Source organism: Metopolophium dirhodum, chromosome 4 (assembly GCF_019925205.1).
Source record: "Metopolophium dirhodum isolate CAU chromosome 4, ASM1992520v1, whole genome shotgun sequence".
Lineage (NCBI taxonomy): Eukaryota > Metazoa > Arthropoda > Insecta > Hemiptera > Aphididae > Metopolophium > Metopolophium dirhodum.
The window spans coordinates 24371597-24391222 of NC_083563.1; the positions used below are offsets into that span (position 1 = coordinate 24371597).

Sequence of the window (19626 nt, forward strand, 5' to 3'; positions counted from 1 at the left end):
TTTCGGACATAATATATGAAACCACAATAACACGAATTGGCCAACAAACCTGTGGAAAATGTAATACTTTCTAGAAACTATTCCTATACGTCTTTTGTGAGACTGGATTTTCTGCGTTGGCTATAATTAAATCAAATATCGGTCCAAGGTGAACGTTGAGAAATTCATTCTCTATTCATTGCATACGGAAAATGTTTCTAAACGAAGGTGGTGTGCTTCTATTTCTAAGATTATTTTATAATTAATTTATATCAACACCAAAATATATAAGTCCTATTAGCAGTACCTATAGTAGTACAGCATATAGAACTATTTTCTACCAAAACCTTGACATATTATACTATAATATAACTACCTAGTTACAATAATATTATATCATTATTATTAACTTACAATATTATAATTTATAAATCAATTCCTCGTACCGTATAATGGAATAAAAAAATTCAAGGTATAAATAGCTTAATATTAGTCAAAATGTTTTGAAAATTCCATTATATATAGAAAACCATAATACCGTGATGTCGTAACTATACCTACGTGATGGTGAAAAGTTTCAAGTATATATACGTTTAATATTTTTAGAATTCTGAACAGATTTATGAAGAAACTTGAGTCTTGAATTACATTCTTAAACATTTTGTAGGTATATATTATTAAAATTTAAAGTACATTTTAACTTAAAAAACTTATTAAAAAAATTGTCTTTATATTTTTGGTATTTTTAACTGCTATAAATACAACTTATAAGAAGTGTTGCATTATATTTTCAAATATTTAGAATGAGCATTGAAAATAAACATTGCAAAAACACACTTCACACATTCAACGCTCCCCGTCCGAATCTAAAATTTGATAATGGTGAAAAAATAGCTATATTATAATATTATACAATTTAGTGTTATTAAAATCTATAATATATGTATACAACAGTTTCAATTGTTTCTTTGTATAATGTTTAATTTTACATGAATTTAAAATATTTTCTAAAATTATTACGGGTTTTAAATTTAATATAGTTCATTCAAAACCCAAAATGCCAAAAGTTATTACTTTATTTAATATAAAAATAAGTAATTATATAAATTAACGTAGTAGTTTTATACCCAGCATTCCATGGTTATATTAACAAGTATGCATTAGGTAATAAATTATGACTTTACCAAAGTTAAATTTTGTTTTTATCAGCTGTTAAGTACAAGTTACAATTGCGTTGAAGTAGTTTTAAAAACCTTAAAATTTAACTTTGGTTTTTTTTTATTCCAATAATCGGTGGTTGCATTTTAGCTCTTTAATTTACAATGAATCATTTAAAAACAACGACTGAAAAAGGGAGAGGTGTTGCGCAGTAACTCATAAATTTTCCTGGCCACGCATGATTTATTTCAACTGAAAGGATTAGTAAAGAACAATATGGCTCGATCTTAATCCAATGATGGACCGTACTCCAACTGCCAACTGTATGATGGCAATTTGTTTATTTTATTGTGAATAATATTCGAAAACGTCAAAAAAATCTTTCTTGAAACCTTCCTGCACAGTAATATATTATTATGATACATTTTAGATCCACCGTGTGGCAACCGACAATTTCTGAGTGAATTACTTACACTTATTCATATATGTATAAAACAAACGTCTGTCAAAAATAACAATTTTTAAGTGAAACGTTTTAATTACATTCATGAAAGTAATTAACGACAACTGATAAGTAATTGATGGTCATTTCAAAATCTCAAAAACATCTCCGACTACGATATAATAGCTGCAGTGATAAAAAAAATAAATAACAAATCGTCTCGGTGAAAAGTACTCGAATGGTTCGATTTATCCAGGCTGTAATGATCATCAGATTTATAGCATTGTAGACAAGTAACGAAGCTTTAAACATATCAAAGTGGCTAATCTACTAATAATTCAAGAAGACATGCAACTATAGCAATTAATAACTTTATGCTAATAGTTCTATAATTATTTGTGCTGGAATGGAATTAGACTCCTAAAAGGTGTTAATATTAATTCAATTTTGTTTTTTCTTTGGGTACATAGAATATTATATCGGTAGAAGAATTAGATTATGATTTCGGTTACACTTTTCTAGTGCAAGAACAGTGGTTGGATTATACTATATAGTTTCATCAGAACATGTAGATATTAAAAATATACAAAAACAAAAATGATTCAACATAATATTGTAATAATTGTATATTATGATTTATGAATTTGAATGAAGGCGTAAGAGTTACAATAGATATATACTATATTATATATACCTATGTATTATATATTATAGTTACTATAATAATATAATATAGAATATACTAGCTGTAAACTGTATCTGGGAATAAACAAACAAATATAAAATACGCTATATTACGGTTTCAGTATATACCTCTGCAGTTCACGGGAAATTCGATGTCGGTGTACTTTGCTTTATGGATAAATCTGACCAAGGTGGACACCCACAGCGCTTGGTGTATTTCGGTTTAAGTTTAATAAGTTCATTAGAAAATCAGTTTAGGTATACCTCTACTCGGGAAATTGAACAACAAATGTATACAGCACAGCTTATTAACACGGTCAAGTGAATAATAAGTGGCTCCGTAGGTTTTTTTTAATCACTGTAAAATTTGCACCGAGCGTATAATATTTTAATATTGTTTTTGTAATATTTTTTTAAATTTCAAACATAATATAAAAAAATCATTCAGTAAACATTAAAAATTTTAACTTATTACAGTTGTACCTACATAGAGTTGAACACCCCCCCCCCCCACCTTCATCCAACATTGTAATATCGACATAACGAGAACACAATACTTCATACTATTCAAAACTATTATTTTGATAGTAACTAAGAACGTCCTAAGTATAAAAAAATTAGCAAAACATTAATTAGTGTTTCAATAACACTCTTCCGGTTTTATAAATCTTCTAACAGATATATTATTTGTATACATTGAAAACGCAAGTGACCGCCAACAATGTTTATATTGGTTGGTACTTGAGAACATCCTTTACAAAATGTTTGTATTGGGAATAGTGTAATGTTGAGTAATTTTTAATCACAGTCTTTTTAATATAAATAATATACCAAATTATAATAAATCTTCAACTATTTGATCTTCAAAATAAAAAATAAATATTATATATAATATATATATATATATATATATATATATATAGTAAGTATTGATTTACGTTATAAGACCTAAGAAAAAAAAAATATTGACAGACCAGAAAAATAAATAATTATCTTTCTCAAAAATTCAGAAAAATTACGAATATAGTAATGATTCATATTGCATTTCAATAGTTATAACTTTGGTTAAAAACATTTTTATAGACCTCAAAACTTATGTTTCAATTCATTTAGTTATAGACATAAAAATGTGTAAAAACATTTTTCTGTTTTCCAAATTTTAAAATGGTCAATTAAGACTGGCTAATATTCACTTTCAGACCACTGTGCGCCGGCGGAAGCTACGCACATGCACATAATACTTCGCGAAAAATGAAATACATAATATTATCATATTCTTGTTTGCATAACTTTAAAAACTACGAAGAGCGGTAGTCTATTAAACCTACTTCCTGAAATTCGATTATAATTTCGAAAAAATCGTTGAATTCATACTATTCATACTAATTCATACTACTCTTTGCCTCTTTTGGAATAAACTTTTTTGATTTAAAATCTAATGTGCCTAAAATAAATGTAATACATATAATATGTAATGCAATTATTTCATGGGACTTAAAAAAAAATCTTTATTAAGTCCTTAAAAATTGAAAATTGAAAATCGACTTCCTGAAAAGCATAGAACTCATAAGTACGGGTATAAAAAATTGTAGCCGGACATTCCAAAGTACGTATAATTTACCATCGATCCCCTTAAATAATAGCTACATTACACCACGTAAATCGAACGCGAACGCGAACGATCCGAATAGTATATATAAGTACCAGGAATGTATGCTGTAGAGGCGTTGAACGAGTATAATAATATATTTTTGTACAGCTATGCCACCGCCTACATCGTCGAAAAGAACGGTGAAAGAATAAGACCCTGGTACCACCTAGTCGGAATTTTATGCAATAACCAGGTATGTCCACATTTTTTCAAAAATCATAAAGAAATATAATAATAATAAATATAATTCAGAAAAAAAATCTCTATCGATCGGTGCAAAAACCAAATACGTCCAATAAATAGCAGTGAAATAAAATAATAAAAACTTATTTTTACATTTCTGTTGTGTGCAATAGGCCAATAACCAGCGGGTATGTCTGGACGTATTTATTAAAACAGTGTATATATATATATATATTTTTTTTTTTATTGGCCGCAAAAACCAAATAAGTCGTACCATAATTGCAGGTCATTGCTCCCAACACTTCAATTCAAATTTTAATATTGGCATGAACATAATAACATTTAAACCATGTGAAATGGGTTTAATCGACGTATCTTTTTCTTACAAAAAGAATAACACCACAATTTTAATTTTTTGTTAATTTATCAATTTTTTAGATAGTTTTTTATGTTTCCTGAACAATTTTGAAAAACTGACGTACCTGGGCTAGCATAGTAGCCTTCAATAATGTGGATACATCGGCGTACTTCTTATGTACCCATATAAAAAATGTATTTTTAATTAAATATACTGTGTATTTACTCTAATTAAGTCGTGTACAGCGGGTAGGCCTGATAGGCCCTGGCCTACCTTGATATTGAACCCTTGTATAATATGCCCAAAATATGAATTTTAAAATTAAAAACAAGACATTGTACCTATATATTATATATATTATATATTTTTTTTTATTTACACACCAAATCTGAATGTGAAATATTTATACATCGGCGTACTTCCTATATGTACCTACCCATATGTCGGTGTGTGTGTGTCGATCATAATATTTTGTGTCGTGTACAATAATTCAAATATTGAAACAATAACCTAGGAGCCTTCTATTAAATTTTCAAGCTTTTTTACTCAACAGATAAAATGTATTGATATTTATAGAAAAAAAAAACTAAAAAAAATGGAAATTGACAATGTTTGTAAACAGCTCAAAATAAGTCAAAATATTTGGAAAATGTTATGGTGTATAGGAAATGCAATTATAAACATTCAGTCAAAATTTCATGTCCCTACGGTCTTAGAGTTACACCAAAAACTTTACTTTTTACTTTTGACCCCCCAAAGTACCAACTAGATTCACTTTCCTATCAGTAAAGTTACAGTTGAAGAAAATCCAAGCACTTTTGCTGTCCTAAAAGGTGATGACAGACACAAAAATAAAAAAAAAAAAAAAAAAAACACACATCATTGTAAAATCAATACATTCATCGCTTCGCTCAGAATCTAAAATAAAAAATAAAAAAAAAACACACATCATTGTAAAATCAATACATTCATCGTTCCACTCAGAATCTAAAAGAGTTAAAATTAAACTTAACTTTATAACTTGTAATTAAAAGCGTAGCTTTAACTTTATAACTTGGTATGGCAGAATGTGAGTATTATTATCGTATAGATACAGGCTCATGACTCCGACCTAATCACAACAAAAAACGTGTTATTTGTTCATACAGTTATTTAACGAGTAATCGACAAGAATTCGCACGACACATTTCAAAATTTTCACGCATATTGCTACCAGAAACCCCCATCGAAATTGATCATCAGAGAATTTTTTCTACTAGGTAGTTAAAGTGTTTCCAAACTAAGAAAATAAACACAACATTATTATAAAAACAATACATTCATCGCTACGCTAAGAATCCATCATAATATGCATGTAATGTAAATAAATACAAACATATATTATACATATTTAAAATGTTCGGACAAACCAGGCTAAAATTGAAAAAACATAAAACATACAAAAATGTATTTGCAATTACTTAGTGATAGTTTCGAGTCGATTGGATAAAACGGAGTGGGGACTGGGGCCATCTCCCATATAATATATGTGCATTATGTGCATTATACCTAGCCTGTTTAGTACTATCGATTCAACGTGTCAGGAACATTTCGACAGCATATGGTCTGAATCCCGAATTTATAGTTTGAGTCAATCTTTATGTAAACTGTTCCAAAAGATTTCTTATGAAACCTAATTTGTAATTATTATTCGGTGGTATTTTGAAGTCGATAGGACAAAGTGGGGGAGGGGAAACTTCATGTTTATGTACACAAATAGCCTAAAGGTATATTTTAGTTCATCGATTCAACGTGTCAGTAATATGTCAACGGCATGTGGTGTATACCTGAGTCCCAAATTAATGGCTTAGTCAATATTTATGTAAACTGTTACGACTGATATTGTATGGCATTCATTTATAATATTAAACAAGTAAGAAAATGGAACATCGGTACTGTAAAACCAATAATTATTGTGCATTTAATATGCTTGCCTAATAATCAGCAATATAGTAGCGTAGTATTGAAAAAATAACATTTCAGTATTTATTTTATTTAACAATATAATATAGGTACTGTCAAAATTATATTACAGAATAAAGTTAAGTTATTAGTTAAAGATTAGTTAAATTTTAACTAGCAATGTTATATCTATACAACATGATATAGGTACGTCTAAATTCTAAATTATTTCCAATGCTTTATTTTGATGATAAATGAGATTTTACACAAAAAAAAAGATTCATCTATTTATAATAATAAATTAATAATAGAAAAAAATATACCTTTAATAAGCCCACAGTATGAACCTTAAATCACAGATAACTATCTAATAAATAAGGCTAGGATGACGTATAGGATGTATTTTATATTTTTTGTTAGGCATGTCCATGAATCGCCTCATATTCATAATATTATATACCTCTATTAATTGATTTTGCACATTTTAAGTATAGTTGATGCATACATATTTAAAATAAAAATACGAAAAATGAATGTTTTATCGTACCTATATTTAAACAAAAGTAGTGTAAAGGGCACTTCTAATGTATTTATAGTTTTCATAAAATCAATGTTTTTGACTGCGACGGAAAATTATAAAAAAAAAAAATCAAAAATTCTATGGATTTATTTCAAATTAAGAAATAGGTATCACAAATTCGTTAGATTTCATAAAATGTTATTTTATTCAATTCAATCTAATATTATAAGATTATCTTATCTATGACTAGTATGACTCTATTATTTAATTATAGTTTGGTAAATAATGGTTAATTTTTTGAACATTTTGCTATATTTTTATTCGATATTTTAGTATATCTTACTATTTTATATTGCGTATAAATCCTAGCACCACTAATAAGTAATAGCTTATAGTATTCATTGCCTATTGACAAACATATACCAGAAACGCCAAAGGGGGGCAGGTGGTATGAACTGCCAATAACACACCACCTGATATTATTTATGAATTATGCCAGCATAAAAAATAATAGGATTTTTACAATTTTTTTATTAATTATTTAACAATAATAATTTGAGAATTATTTGGACGTCGTGCTGCTACGATAAAAAAACATTTAATAGATTTATTAAGTACATTAAAAAATGTATTCATAACACGTTGAGGGCTGCAGAAGATTTGACGTGTTGGACACAGACAGAAATAAATATTAAAGTTTCTATGATTAATATTTTTTTAATTACACCAGAAATAACAAAAATTGTTTGAGAAGAAATCATCATTTTACATCTAAATATTAAGTGTCGTCAATATTTAACTCAATTAGGTGGGTACTCGTAAAAAAATATGTGGCTTTATTTTTAATTTCCAGTAAAAAAAAACGTATGAGGAACCTTGTATTAAACGTTATTCAAGCTATAAAAATTGTATAGTACCATAAATTGAAAAAAAAATTAAAATAGGTTGAATCGTTCAAATGTCTATAAATTGTACAATTGTACAAAATTATTTCTCTACCTACGTCCTACTATAAAGTGTTTTTGGATGTAAAATAAAAACATTATAGTAAAACCAATAAATTCATCACTACGTTCAGAATCTTTAATAAAAACAATGATTTAGTGACTACGGTCAGTTTTGACTTTATACAATGTTATATAATATTAAATTTATTGCTATATGAATTTAAAATACTAAACTTGAATTATGACATTTTTTTTTATTTTATACGAAGGTAATGGTATTTCCTCGTCCATACATGGGTAATAATTACACTTAAAACTAATAATAAATAATTTTTAAAAGTGTAACTTGTAATTTAAAAAAAAAAAATAAGAAAAATAAGTACAACGCTGAATTCTATAATTTACTTAATAACAATAGTACCTACCAGATTATATTTGCCTACGTGTATACCTACATGAAAATAAAAAGTGTATTATTTTAATATTGACTAAATTACAAAGTTACAAGAAAATAATTTATAATAATTATTATTATTATTTTATAATTTTATAATTTATAGTATACAATACATTATTTTTATAAATAAAAATAACTTAATATTTGAAAGGAGTGTACCTATTCAAAATATTAGTGATTGTTGTACCAATAGTGTAAATTTAGAACATGTACTTATTTATATATGAAAATAATGAGGAAAAAATGATTTACATTGTGTATAATTAAAAATATACATTAAAAAAATAAATTTAATTATTACAACAACTGATGGCCGTTGTCGCAGATGTTTTGTTTTAGATCAATAAAAAAAAAATTAAATTAAATTTCATAAAATGTACCTATTAAATCCATCTTTAATGAACATTAAACAAATAAACAATAAAATAAACTTAGATTTTTTCACATAGCAGGACATTTGTTTTTATTTTTAATCAATGCCAGTAACACAATATTGTTCACTGGCTTAAATAAACGAGCATAGTATAACTTCTTACTCTCTATATTATTTTCTTATGTAATTTAGAATTAATAATAGGTACTATAAAAATATAGACCTAATCTAATGTGTAAATAATATTATTATGATCTACCGCTTAAACTCTGAGGATGAATAAAATTAATGAATGTACATTAAATTTAACATACAAACATTTTATAATTTCATAAAATAAAATAGTAAAGTTAATAATTAATTAAATCAGTTAGATAGTGTAAAGCTACATTACATTACATTGTTATGTGCATTTAGAGTTCTTTTAATGAAAACTAAAAAATTGTTGTTCATAAACATAAAATTATGAATTTTTCTCTTATGGTTTTAATAATGTTATTCAAATTCAAAAAATATTAATCGTAGGGACTTGAATTTTTTTCCCTTATAACCTTGATTAATATTTTCCACACTAAATACAATTTTAAAAATATTTTGACTGATGTAAAAGTTTTTATACCACGAATCTATTTACAATATTAAATGGTAACTGGTAAGTACATCGTTTACAAATTAAATATTAATAACAGTTATATATGATATATTATTACAATAATTACGACTATTATATAAATATGCGATATTTTAAGAAAAACCAGTTATTAATAGAAAATAAATAACTAATAATTACATTAATAAATTGTAAAATATCCTTTGAAATAGAGGCTGACACACCGTTTCGCTCAAAATAATTATTCGTATGCAATGTTTATCAATCGATTCTAAGTGAAAATGATCTCATAATATAAGATAATATAATATTATTATATTATATTTTTTACAGTGATTTAAACAATGTCGAGATACACTTGAAACCTACAACTATACAGCAGTTAACTTCCGTCTTCTACGGTTTTTTTTGTATATATTATGGTTTATTTTTTTACAGTCACCTTCATAATTGTAATTTGGTTATGATTACCATTATATCTCTACTAATGTTATTTGATTATGAATAATTTATTTTTGATCGACAATAAAAAAAGTTTTTCTATTACTGCGATATTAGATGTTTAGATTATGTATTATGTATAATTTACTACAATACGTCAAATTCAATATCTTAACAACTTACATTCTTACGTAGAAAAGGCTTACTTTTTAAAACTTTATTGAAATTTTAGGGAAGATTATAGGTACCTATAGTGTGTTATTTGAATTAATTAATTTCTAGTTCATTTTTTTTAAATATAATATGATTATATTATTTACTTCCAAAATAATAATACATTAACATTTTGAACTAATTACATAATATTATATTGGATAAAGGTAGATACTAAAAATATTGGTTAATAATAACATATATATAGAAAGATAAATTATTATTATAAGGTGGACGATCTTATGACATAGCTAGTTATGACATTCTATATTTTATATTATACAGTATAAAATACTTAGTTTAAAAAGTTCATTATTTATATAAACCCATTCATAATAATATTGATAGACGAAAATAAATGAAAATAATTAATTTAAAATTGTTAATGAAATACATATGCATAATAACAAACGTATTATGATAAAAACTAAATTATTCTAATATTTAAGCACTTTAAAATCAAATTGACGTTCTGTAATATCTACAATCAATTATTATGTTTAAATCTAAAATAATATAGTTTTATAGTTATTTTCAATTTAAGATAGAAAAATATGATATATATCCGATACGTTTTATTTGTTGGATAAGTTTTAACTTAAATTCCAGTACCTACGGAAAAACGTCAAGAACATTTTATATAGAGAAATGTGTAAAATACACAAAGAATTTATATTACAATAAATTATAATGATTCCTATTTTGATAAAATGTAAGCTACGAAAACGTTATAAAAAAAATATTCCGAAGTAAAATAAAATGTTCAAACGTAATAAATACATATCTACCGAAATAATTGTTATGAAATGAAACTTCTAATTATTTGCTTTTTTAAACTTAATGTTTATTCACATAATCAATAATAAATATACAGGGTAGTTTATTCATCAAGCATGCTCACTCCCATGTTTCCTTTAATAATAATATCCTTTATTCAATAAGTATAATGAAAATAAATATTTGTTGGAAAAATTTGCAAAATAACATTTGCTTGTATTTTCACACAGCGTAAATAATTGTATATAAAATATTTACCTACTGTTTATTTACACTTTTTAATAAATTACACAAAATATATAAAAACAAACGCACAACATAACTATTATTTTCATACTAGGACTATCTATAAACATAGTCGATTTTGAACTCAAATAATTATACTTCCAAATTACAAAAAAAAGTACTTAAATATAGGCTTACAATAATGTTCGTGAAATTGAACAACGAACACGCTTCACACTTTTAGTTTCATCTAAATATATTCCTCGTGGCTCGTACTACTCGTAAATATTACGTCGACAAAATTACAGTGAATTCATTATAAACATAAATTTCCAGTAATATATATTCAGTGTTTGTTACCACCATAAACGCAACTGACGCGGCTTGAACTGTATAAGCATGACCGGTCCAATTAGCGACACCCGAAAATCCTAACTATTACTGTGGGCTAGTCGTCTGACTCGTCTGTCATCAGTGATAAAAGGTGTTTGTTGTAATAACTATTATAATTAAATAAGTTAGTAACTATATAAATAATAATTAAATGGGTAATGTGTGAAAATAAAGTATTACTTTTTTTGAATGTTTTAAATGTACACAAATATGAATAAACAATATTAGAATATGTGAAAAGCATTTGAAATTTAATTTTGAATATTTAAAAAAATCACACAAATTGTAAGACATAGAATAGTCAGAAAAGTAAATTTAAAACCTGAAAATGAAAACTACACAACAAAAATATGGATTTCGTGTTTTAAAGTTTTTAAATTCTAATTCTGAATTTTAATAATGTAGGAACAATAAAACTTACAGAAAAAGAACCATTTCCCCTTAATAAACATACAGTTTTAAAATTAGATTAATAACAGTTTGAATGTAAGTATTTGAGAAAGCGACAAAGATAAATTGATTCGTAGAAACTCACAAGACACATGGTATTTATTGTAATGTTAATAAAAATATAATATTAAAATTGTAATTTAAATTTAAATTCAGTATAAGCAATGATTGTATTTTATCTCCAAAACATAACGTTTATGATACACCTAGGTACAATAAATTGCAACACAATAAATAATAAGATATTTTGAAAAAACCAAAACATTTTATTTTCAAACACATTTCTTAATTCAATTTAAAAAGAAATTACATTGCTTAAATAATATTTACTGGTACATTTTAATATGAAAGTAACCTAAGAAATTGTGCGAGTTAGTGTCATAATTATTATTAAGTTTCAGAAAGACTTCTAGCAGTTTCTAAATTATTGTGTATTCATGTAAGTCTTGTAATTAAATTTTCCCGACGTCATTATTAAAAGCATCTTACAAACACTCATACTAAATAGAGGGTCTTAAAATGGTGAAATTCGATTGCACCTGATAATGAAATGAAGTGTACATGTGAGATTGAAAACAATAGCAATTTAGACATAAGACAGAAGACATAATTTAAAATACATTTTGATAATCACATGAAATTTAAATTAGGCAGGAACCTACCCTGTTATTCTATTTATTTATGCATAGGTAACCTTTTTTGTGATTAAAAATTAGAACATATATGAGAAATTATTGTACAAAAGATATATTTGCTATAAAAAAAATTTCGTTATAGTCTACATTCTACAATTAACTGAAATACTAAATGAATTTACTTTTATAATTTTATAAAATCATAATGACTTACTTAGATGTGTGTGAACTGTTTCATTAAGTTTGAGTTCACATTCCGATCGCAAATGATTTTGAAATTCTGCTGAAATTCCTGTAGGACTTTCTGTAGTCATTTTGCGTCTTAAAGTCAAACCAATTCATGCATAAACTATTTTTGGTTTACAGCAACTGCAAAAATACAAAATAATATGTTTCTTCAAATTATATTCTTTGATGATTAATAAGTATCCGCAAATGTTTTAACAATAATTAATTAATTATTATAATATTTATCACAGCCAATTATATAACATGTCATTAAAGTATTGAAAACACTATATTTCATATAAATACAAATATAACCAAAACTTTTTTTTATAAAACAACATAATATTTATAAGTTCCAAATTCGTATAGCAAACATTTCCTTTTACATTCCATGTTTTGTTTCCTTATGCAAAATATAGCAAAAAATACTGAATAATAAATTTAATAGTTTTAAGTTGACAACACGATTCAATTACATGTGAACTCGGCTTATATCTGGTAATAGTTTGAAATGCAAAATGTTATTATTGAAACAACTTCAACATAATCGGTTGTTTGTTACATACATTTATTTTTATTTTTTACCAATGGTATACTGTATGTCAGTTTGTATATCAGTAAACTTAGATTCTGACTGTACTTATATTATTTTCTATAACCTGAGTAAAAATATCCACATAGAAGAATAAATGCTTGAGTAAAAGTTTTCAAGTAGAAAAATCCCTAAAAAAAAATATTACCTTGTAATTAGTATCATGTAGCAGAAACAACACTGTTCACTTCCTACAGAAAACAAGGCACTATTTCTGTAATTATAACTTCAAAGGTAATAATATATTGGATATATTGTGATAAATAGACACGTAAAATGTTGGGTTAGCATATTATTATGTACCATTTCAATCTTCAAATCACAATAAATATAAATTTTCAACAGCAAATATAAATTAATTTAAACACGAAAATACCTAGTTCATAACTAAAAAATAATTTAAAAATACCATAAAAGTGCACAGATGATAGTACATTATATTACTAACTCAAATAGATTAAAATTAAAATTTAGTAAATACATATGTCTAAGGTTAAATCGTAAAAGCATTTTACCTTCATGGCAACAAAATGTTTCTGCAAACAACGAAATCTCGTCAATAAAATAAAAGATTTTAAATATTTCAACGTATTTCATTTAATTAGTGGTTTAGTCAATAATTAGAATATTTAATCACATAAATCATAAGGAAAATGAAACAACTGTAAGCAAAAGTAAATTGTTAACTAAAACGTATACCTAAACCGGGCTAAACCATATCTAAGTATCAGCAGAAAATACTGGTCACTGAATAATATGACCTCAAACATAGATTATTTCAACAATTAAATAAATTGGGTTACATTATAAATTATTTCCATTAAAAAATTCAATAAAATAATTACAGTTCTAAATTAGGTAAACACATTTAATTCACGATGAAGTTAATTGTTGACATTCACCACTGATATGTTTCTGGACACTTGTCAGAATTAAGCGCTCCCAGTAATTACCGAGTATGACTCATCACCAAAAGTGCGGTCAATTTTTGTCCGAATTAAAATCAACAATAATAATAACTCTACATTGCGAGGGAGAGGTTCGGTAGTAAGGGTGGAAAACTTGAGTGTTAAGTAAGCTCAAACTTAAATATTATTCCAGTGATACGAAAATTAAATACTTACCTATGTATAATATTATATACATACATTTTAGATTCTGATGAATGTATTGATTTAAGTATTTTACAAGGAATGTTTTTTTTTTGTATTTCATCACCGTTTGGTGCCATAAAACTGCTTTGATTTTCTTCAACAGTATCTTGTTTGATGGGAAAGTGAATCTAGGTGGTGAATTCGGGAAGTCAACATTTAAAATTCCCAAATAGTCATCACTTGTTTTGAGGTGTTTATGGACATTTTTTTTTTTTCTATAAAAGTCAATAAATGTTACTCCTTGGGTCAAACAGCTTAACAATTTAATACAAGACTACTAGTATATTGTTACAATGACAGTTGAAAAATATTAAAAATACAGTCACAATTTTTTTTTAACAGCATTTCGAATTTTGACAAAATACGTGAAAATGTGCAAATTATTTTAGAAATTCATGAGTTAAAAATTCATAAAAATGTTATTTTTAAATCTAAGATATTAAAATTTAATACAAGATTCCTCATAAGTAGGTCTACGCTTATCGAAAAAAAATATCAACCGGAAAGTCAAATTAAATTGTTATGAGCGTTTGAAGTTCACATTTTTACAAATATGGATATTCTTTTGATATCTCATGTAACGATTTTCTTATTTTGTTGTAATTCAAAAATGAATAACTGTAGATACTTTAAATTTACACCATAGGTATTATGTTTATTTTATGAATTTCCATACTTAATAAAATACTTAAAATATTTTGACTGATTTTGAGCTGTTTACGGACATTTTTAATTTTCAATTTTTTAGTATTTTTTATTATAAATGTCAATAAAATTTTATTTGTTGACTAAAAAGCGTGAAAATGTAATTCAAGGCTCCTGATATATTGTTACTATAACAGTTAAAAAATATTAAATATACAAGGGCACAATTTTTTTTATAAGCATTTAAAGTTTGAATTTTGACAAAATATATCAAATTTAAAATTTAAAATTGATTTTGAAGTTAAAAGCATATAAAATGTTCAACCTTTATAGCTAAAAACTGAAAATTGAAAAAAAATATTCCTCGTAAATAGGTAAATAAATTACTTTTTGTACAATCATATCATCAAATATACTTAGTAATATCATAGGCTGACTGACAGTCTTCGCTCAGAATCGTTTTTCGTATATACAATGATATTATTATATCATTGGATTCAAATTTAACACCATCCATTACAGTGACCCTTGTAACCTATATACTGTACAGCAGAGCATACCCACTTACCCACCTTTTTTTGAATGCATATTTCATAATATTGTCTTACTAAATTATTTTAGAGTAACTTTTCTGTTGTAAAAAATTATACTTTTTCAATTTATATTTTATTTTATGATTAATCAATGGATATAATACATTCGGTAACATTTAATCCTACACCAGGTGTGTGACAAATAATAGGTAATTATATAGTAAAATACATGATTGGAATTAGTACGTGACATAAATGTCCAAACTATACTTTTTAAATAATATTTCTATATAATATGAAGTAGGTAATGATAACACTAAGCATTAAGAAAATTGACTTCCCACCACATTTTCAGTTGAAATCAATGAATAACTAAATTTTGATTAAAAGCAAAACAGGTGTCAGGTACCTCAACATGCGACTTGTTGCCCTTATTAATCGACATACAATATTAGGTACCTACTGTGTGCCTATATTAATTATTTTAATTATTCGCATTTCTTATTAATTTTGAGCTCGTTCTTGGTGTGTAATAATACTATAATACAAATGATTTGAGATTCAAAAAATCTTAGGTTATACATTTGCACTAATGGTTTATTTCCAGAATTCCGAACTACTTATATTTATACTCATTGTTATAGTTTAATTAGCATCTGACGTGTACACGTGCATAGGTGAGCAAATACTTGAATTTAAATACGCTAGATTTATTCCTTCATAACTTCAAATATATATGAAACTATATAAATAGAAATACTGATGATATTTTATCGATTAGTTCTAAAAATATCATCGATAATAGAATATTTCAGAATGACGATACCTACAAATGTTAAACCAATAAATTATCTTTACTAGAATTAAAAAACTTCGTTGTAAAACTACTAAGCTGTCTGTTAATACATTTAAAATTATATTTCATTGCTGAATAAATAACCGTTACCTATATTTAATACAACATAATGACAATATTTCGTGGATAACCCCAAAAAACAATCCCTTCAGCACAACCTGGTGTGTGTGTACCTATACCAATAAGCCGAATAAGGTAAACTGATTCTAAAACAAGAAACAAGAGTCAACTCTACATAGTTACCGTGGTTACAGGCATTAAGTTAATGAACTGTGACCTACCGGGTAACAGGCAGGAATTACAAATAAAGATAGCAACCGAGAAATGAGCAAAGTATAAGTGACAGACCACGTTAATAACTAACTGTGTAGTGTGTAGTGTGTAGTGTAAACGTATAGTTTGCAATACTAGAAAGACATCATTCCCAAATTCGAATTACCGAAAATGTATTAAATGAGCACCGTTATCAATGTACAGGCTGATTCACAAAACATGTTCACCCCTCCCTATTTTTTATTGCAATAATGCAGCTATACAAAATCTGATTTTTCAAATTTTTGAATTTAGTTAATGACTATAATATTATCAAATTCTTAAAAATGTTTGTAATAATTACCTCACTTAAATAGTACCATGGAGATACAGACTTTAGTTTTTCAAATTGAAACCCCTTTTTTCTACTGTAAATTGTTTAGTGGATAATTTTTCTGAAAATGTTGACGTATCAAAATCAAAATTCAAACGAGTAATTTTTAAGTTATTTAACTTTGTGTGCTAAGGGTAATAGGTCCATGGAAATGGGTTTGAAAGATAGGGGGATAATGTGATTTAAAAATTATAGAAATTAATAGGTATATTAATATATTAATCTGACAACATTTATAATTTGTAAAAATGGTCAAAGTATAATAATATATTATACTAAATCCAATATAACATATTATATTTTATATTTTTGTAAAACCGTTTTTAAAGACTATTGTCCTAAGCATAAATATTTAAATACCTGAAAAACTACTGGTTGCAATTTTTATTAAGGTGCAATCACCCTGTATATTATATTTATTATGTGAATAAACATTAAATTAAACATTTAGAAGTTTTCATTTTATAACAGTTAGGTTTTTTCGGTAGGTTGGTTTATACTATTACCTACGTATGAACATTTTATTTTACTTTGGAAATTTTTTTTTAAAACGTTTTCGTGTCTAAATACTATAATATAGTTTTTATTTTAAAATATATAAATATGAAATTCTCTATTTTTAATGATTGTCTACCATTACTATAGGTGATCGATATCAAGAATAGAATTGTCAAGGACAAACTAACTTACGTATAATAATTCCAGTCCAGGGTTGGTCAAAATATGTCCCGGAAACTATGATTTTATTTTGTAAACATAAAATAAATAAACATGATTCGAAAAATATAAAATGTATGCAATTGTATGTCCATCCTACATTTTTAATTTTAATTTTTACTTTTTGGCCCTCAGCTCCGTTATAAAAGTTGGCCCATTCCTAGTATAGTCTGTCCTACCACTGTTCTTATAATGAAATTTGTATTTATTTGTATTTTTTTATGCTTTAATAATTTTATCGAAATCTACTGGAGAATTGAGAGACTATAGTAGATTTGTGAACAATCTATACTAAAATTGTTTACCCCATAATATATTGATGATAAAATACATAATCCACATACGGAACTTTTTGAACTTACTTACAGGCAGCAAAAAAAAATGCTATAAAAAAATGTTTTTATACAAAGTACTCCATTGTAAAATAAATAACTATAAACAACTAATTGATTTATTGGTTAATAGTTCATTAATCAAAATGCTAATTAATTATTTAATATAGTTAAGTTAACTCGTAATCCAAACGAGACATCCTCTAATAAACCACAATATGTAATAACCACATTAATTATTATCACAAACTCGATAGAAATACTTCATGAATGTATTATATTATTAGGCATGTTATGTTTAGGTGGTACCTAAATATACAGAAGGCTTGGTTGTAGCCTCGTCAATAATACTTCAAGCTGTCATTTAAATATGTTGATAGATTGTGGTTGCAATAAATATATATATTTTTTAATGTATCTGCATTGGTAAATGTATTCATGATTAAATTAAATTGACCCAACTTCAAATTAAATAGCAGAATAGATTCCATTAATTTAATTGTATTACAAGTATAATTTAGTATCACGATTTAACTTAAAATTGTTATAACTCTGGCAGAAATGTGTACTTATTGTTTATTTTCTAGTCCAATAACCAACAGAGTAGTCAGAGTATAAGTATAAATTACGGTTAACAACTTAGTTCTACATTCTGAACATCTATAAATTACATACAACTTATCGTGACATAAATCGAGATTAGGTCGGTATTTAAAAAGTTCATCGCATCTGATAAATAGTTCTGTCAGTTTTGACGGTAAGCATATAAAATGAGTTGGTATACGCATTAAAGAAATCTATCTACTGCAGTAGTGCAGTACTAATTCCACTTTTTTTCATACATTTTATTGAGGATATAGTAATATTATAATCAACTCATAATATTATGAATAATTGTCTACAAAATATCGTTTTAAGATCGTTGAATTATTACTACTCTAAATGCAAGTAATGATCAATTTGACCGTACGCACGTCTACTTTAAATAGTCGACGTAATATATATATATATATATATATATATATATCCCAGCAGTATAGCCGCTATTCACGAACCCTGATGTCCTGACCGCTTCGCGATAAACTATTTGAATATTATGTCCATTTAATGATTGATCATTAGATAAAAGTGACGGGTGAATCCCTACGACTCTAACTATAAGACAACATTATTGAAAGTGATACACCGTAATAAGTTATGTATTGAAAAACGACAAACTAAGCGAGAAATATAATCATTTTGACACATTTGACTACGGGTATATTTGCAACACACCAATTTACAAACTAGTCGAGTTTAAACTGAAGAGCAAGTAATTTATTGATCTACACAAAATATATCAAGGGGCCAACTTCACGCAATCAACAAAAATAAGAAAAGTGAAGAATATTGGGTCTGTAAACATCCCAATCGCACGTAACATAAATGATTTTAACAAATATTACGTTTTTGTCATAAATCATAAATAGTCGAATAGCAATTTATA

At 26.0% G+C, this 19626-nt stretch overlaps 1 protein-coding gene across 5 annotated transcripts in view; it reads right to left on the reverse strand.

The window, feature by feature from the left end:
* LOC132943174 (calcitonin gene-related peptide type 1 receptor) overlaps positions 1-19626 on the reverse strand; it is a 153916-nt gene that overhangs the window by 107961 nt on the left and 26329 nt on the right. For 4 of the 5 annotated variants that reach the window (XM_061012031.1, XM_061012032.1, XM_061012030.1 and 1 more), the window contains exon 2: positions 12652-12806. In XM_061012031.1, the coding sequence (XP_060868014.1) occupies positions 12652-12751 (100 nt within the window). In that variant the 5' untranslated portion in view covers positions 12752-12806. Of the gene's footprint in view, positions 1-12651; positions 12807-13772; positions 13932-19626 lie in introns of those variants that run through there. The other variant, XM_061012033.1, reaches the window with a different exon arrangement.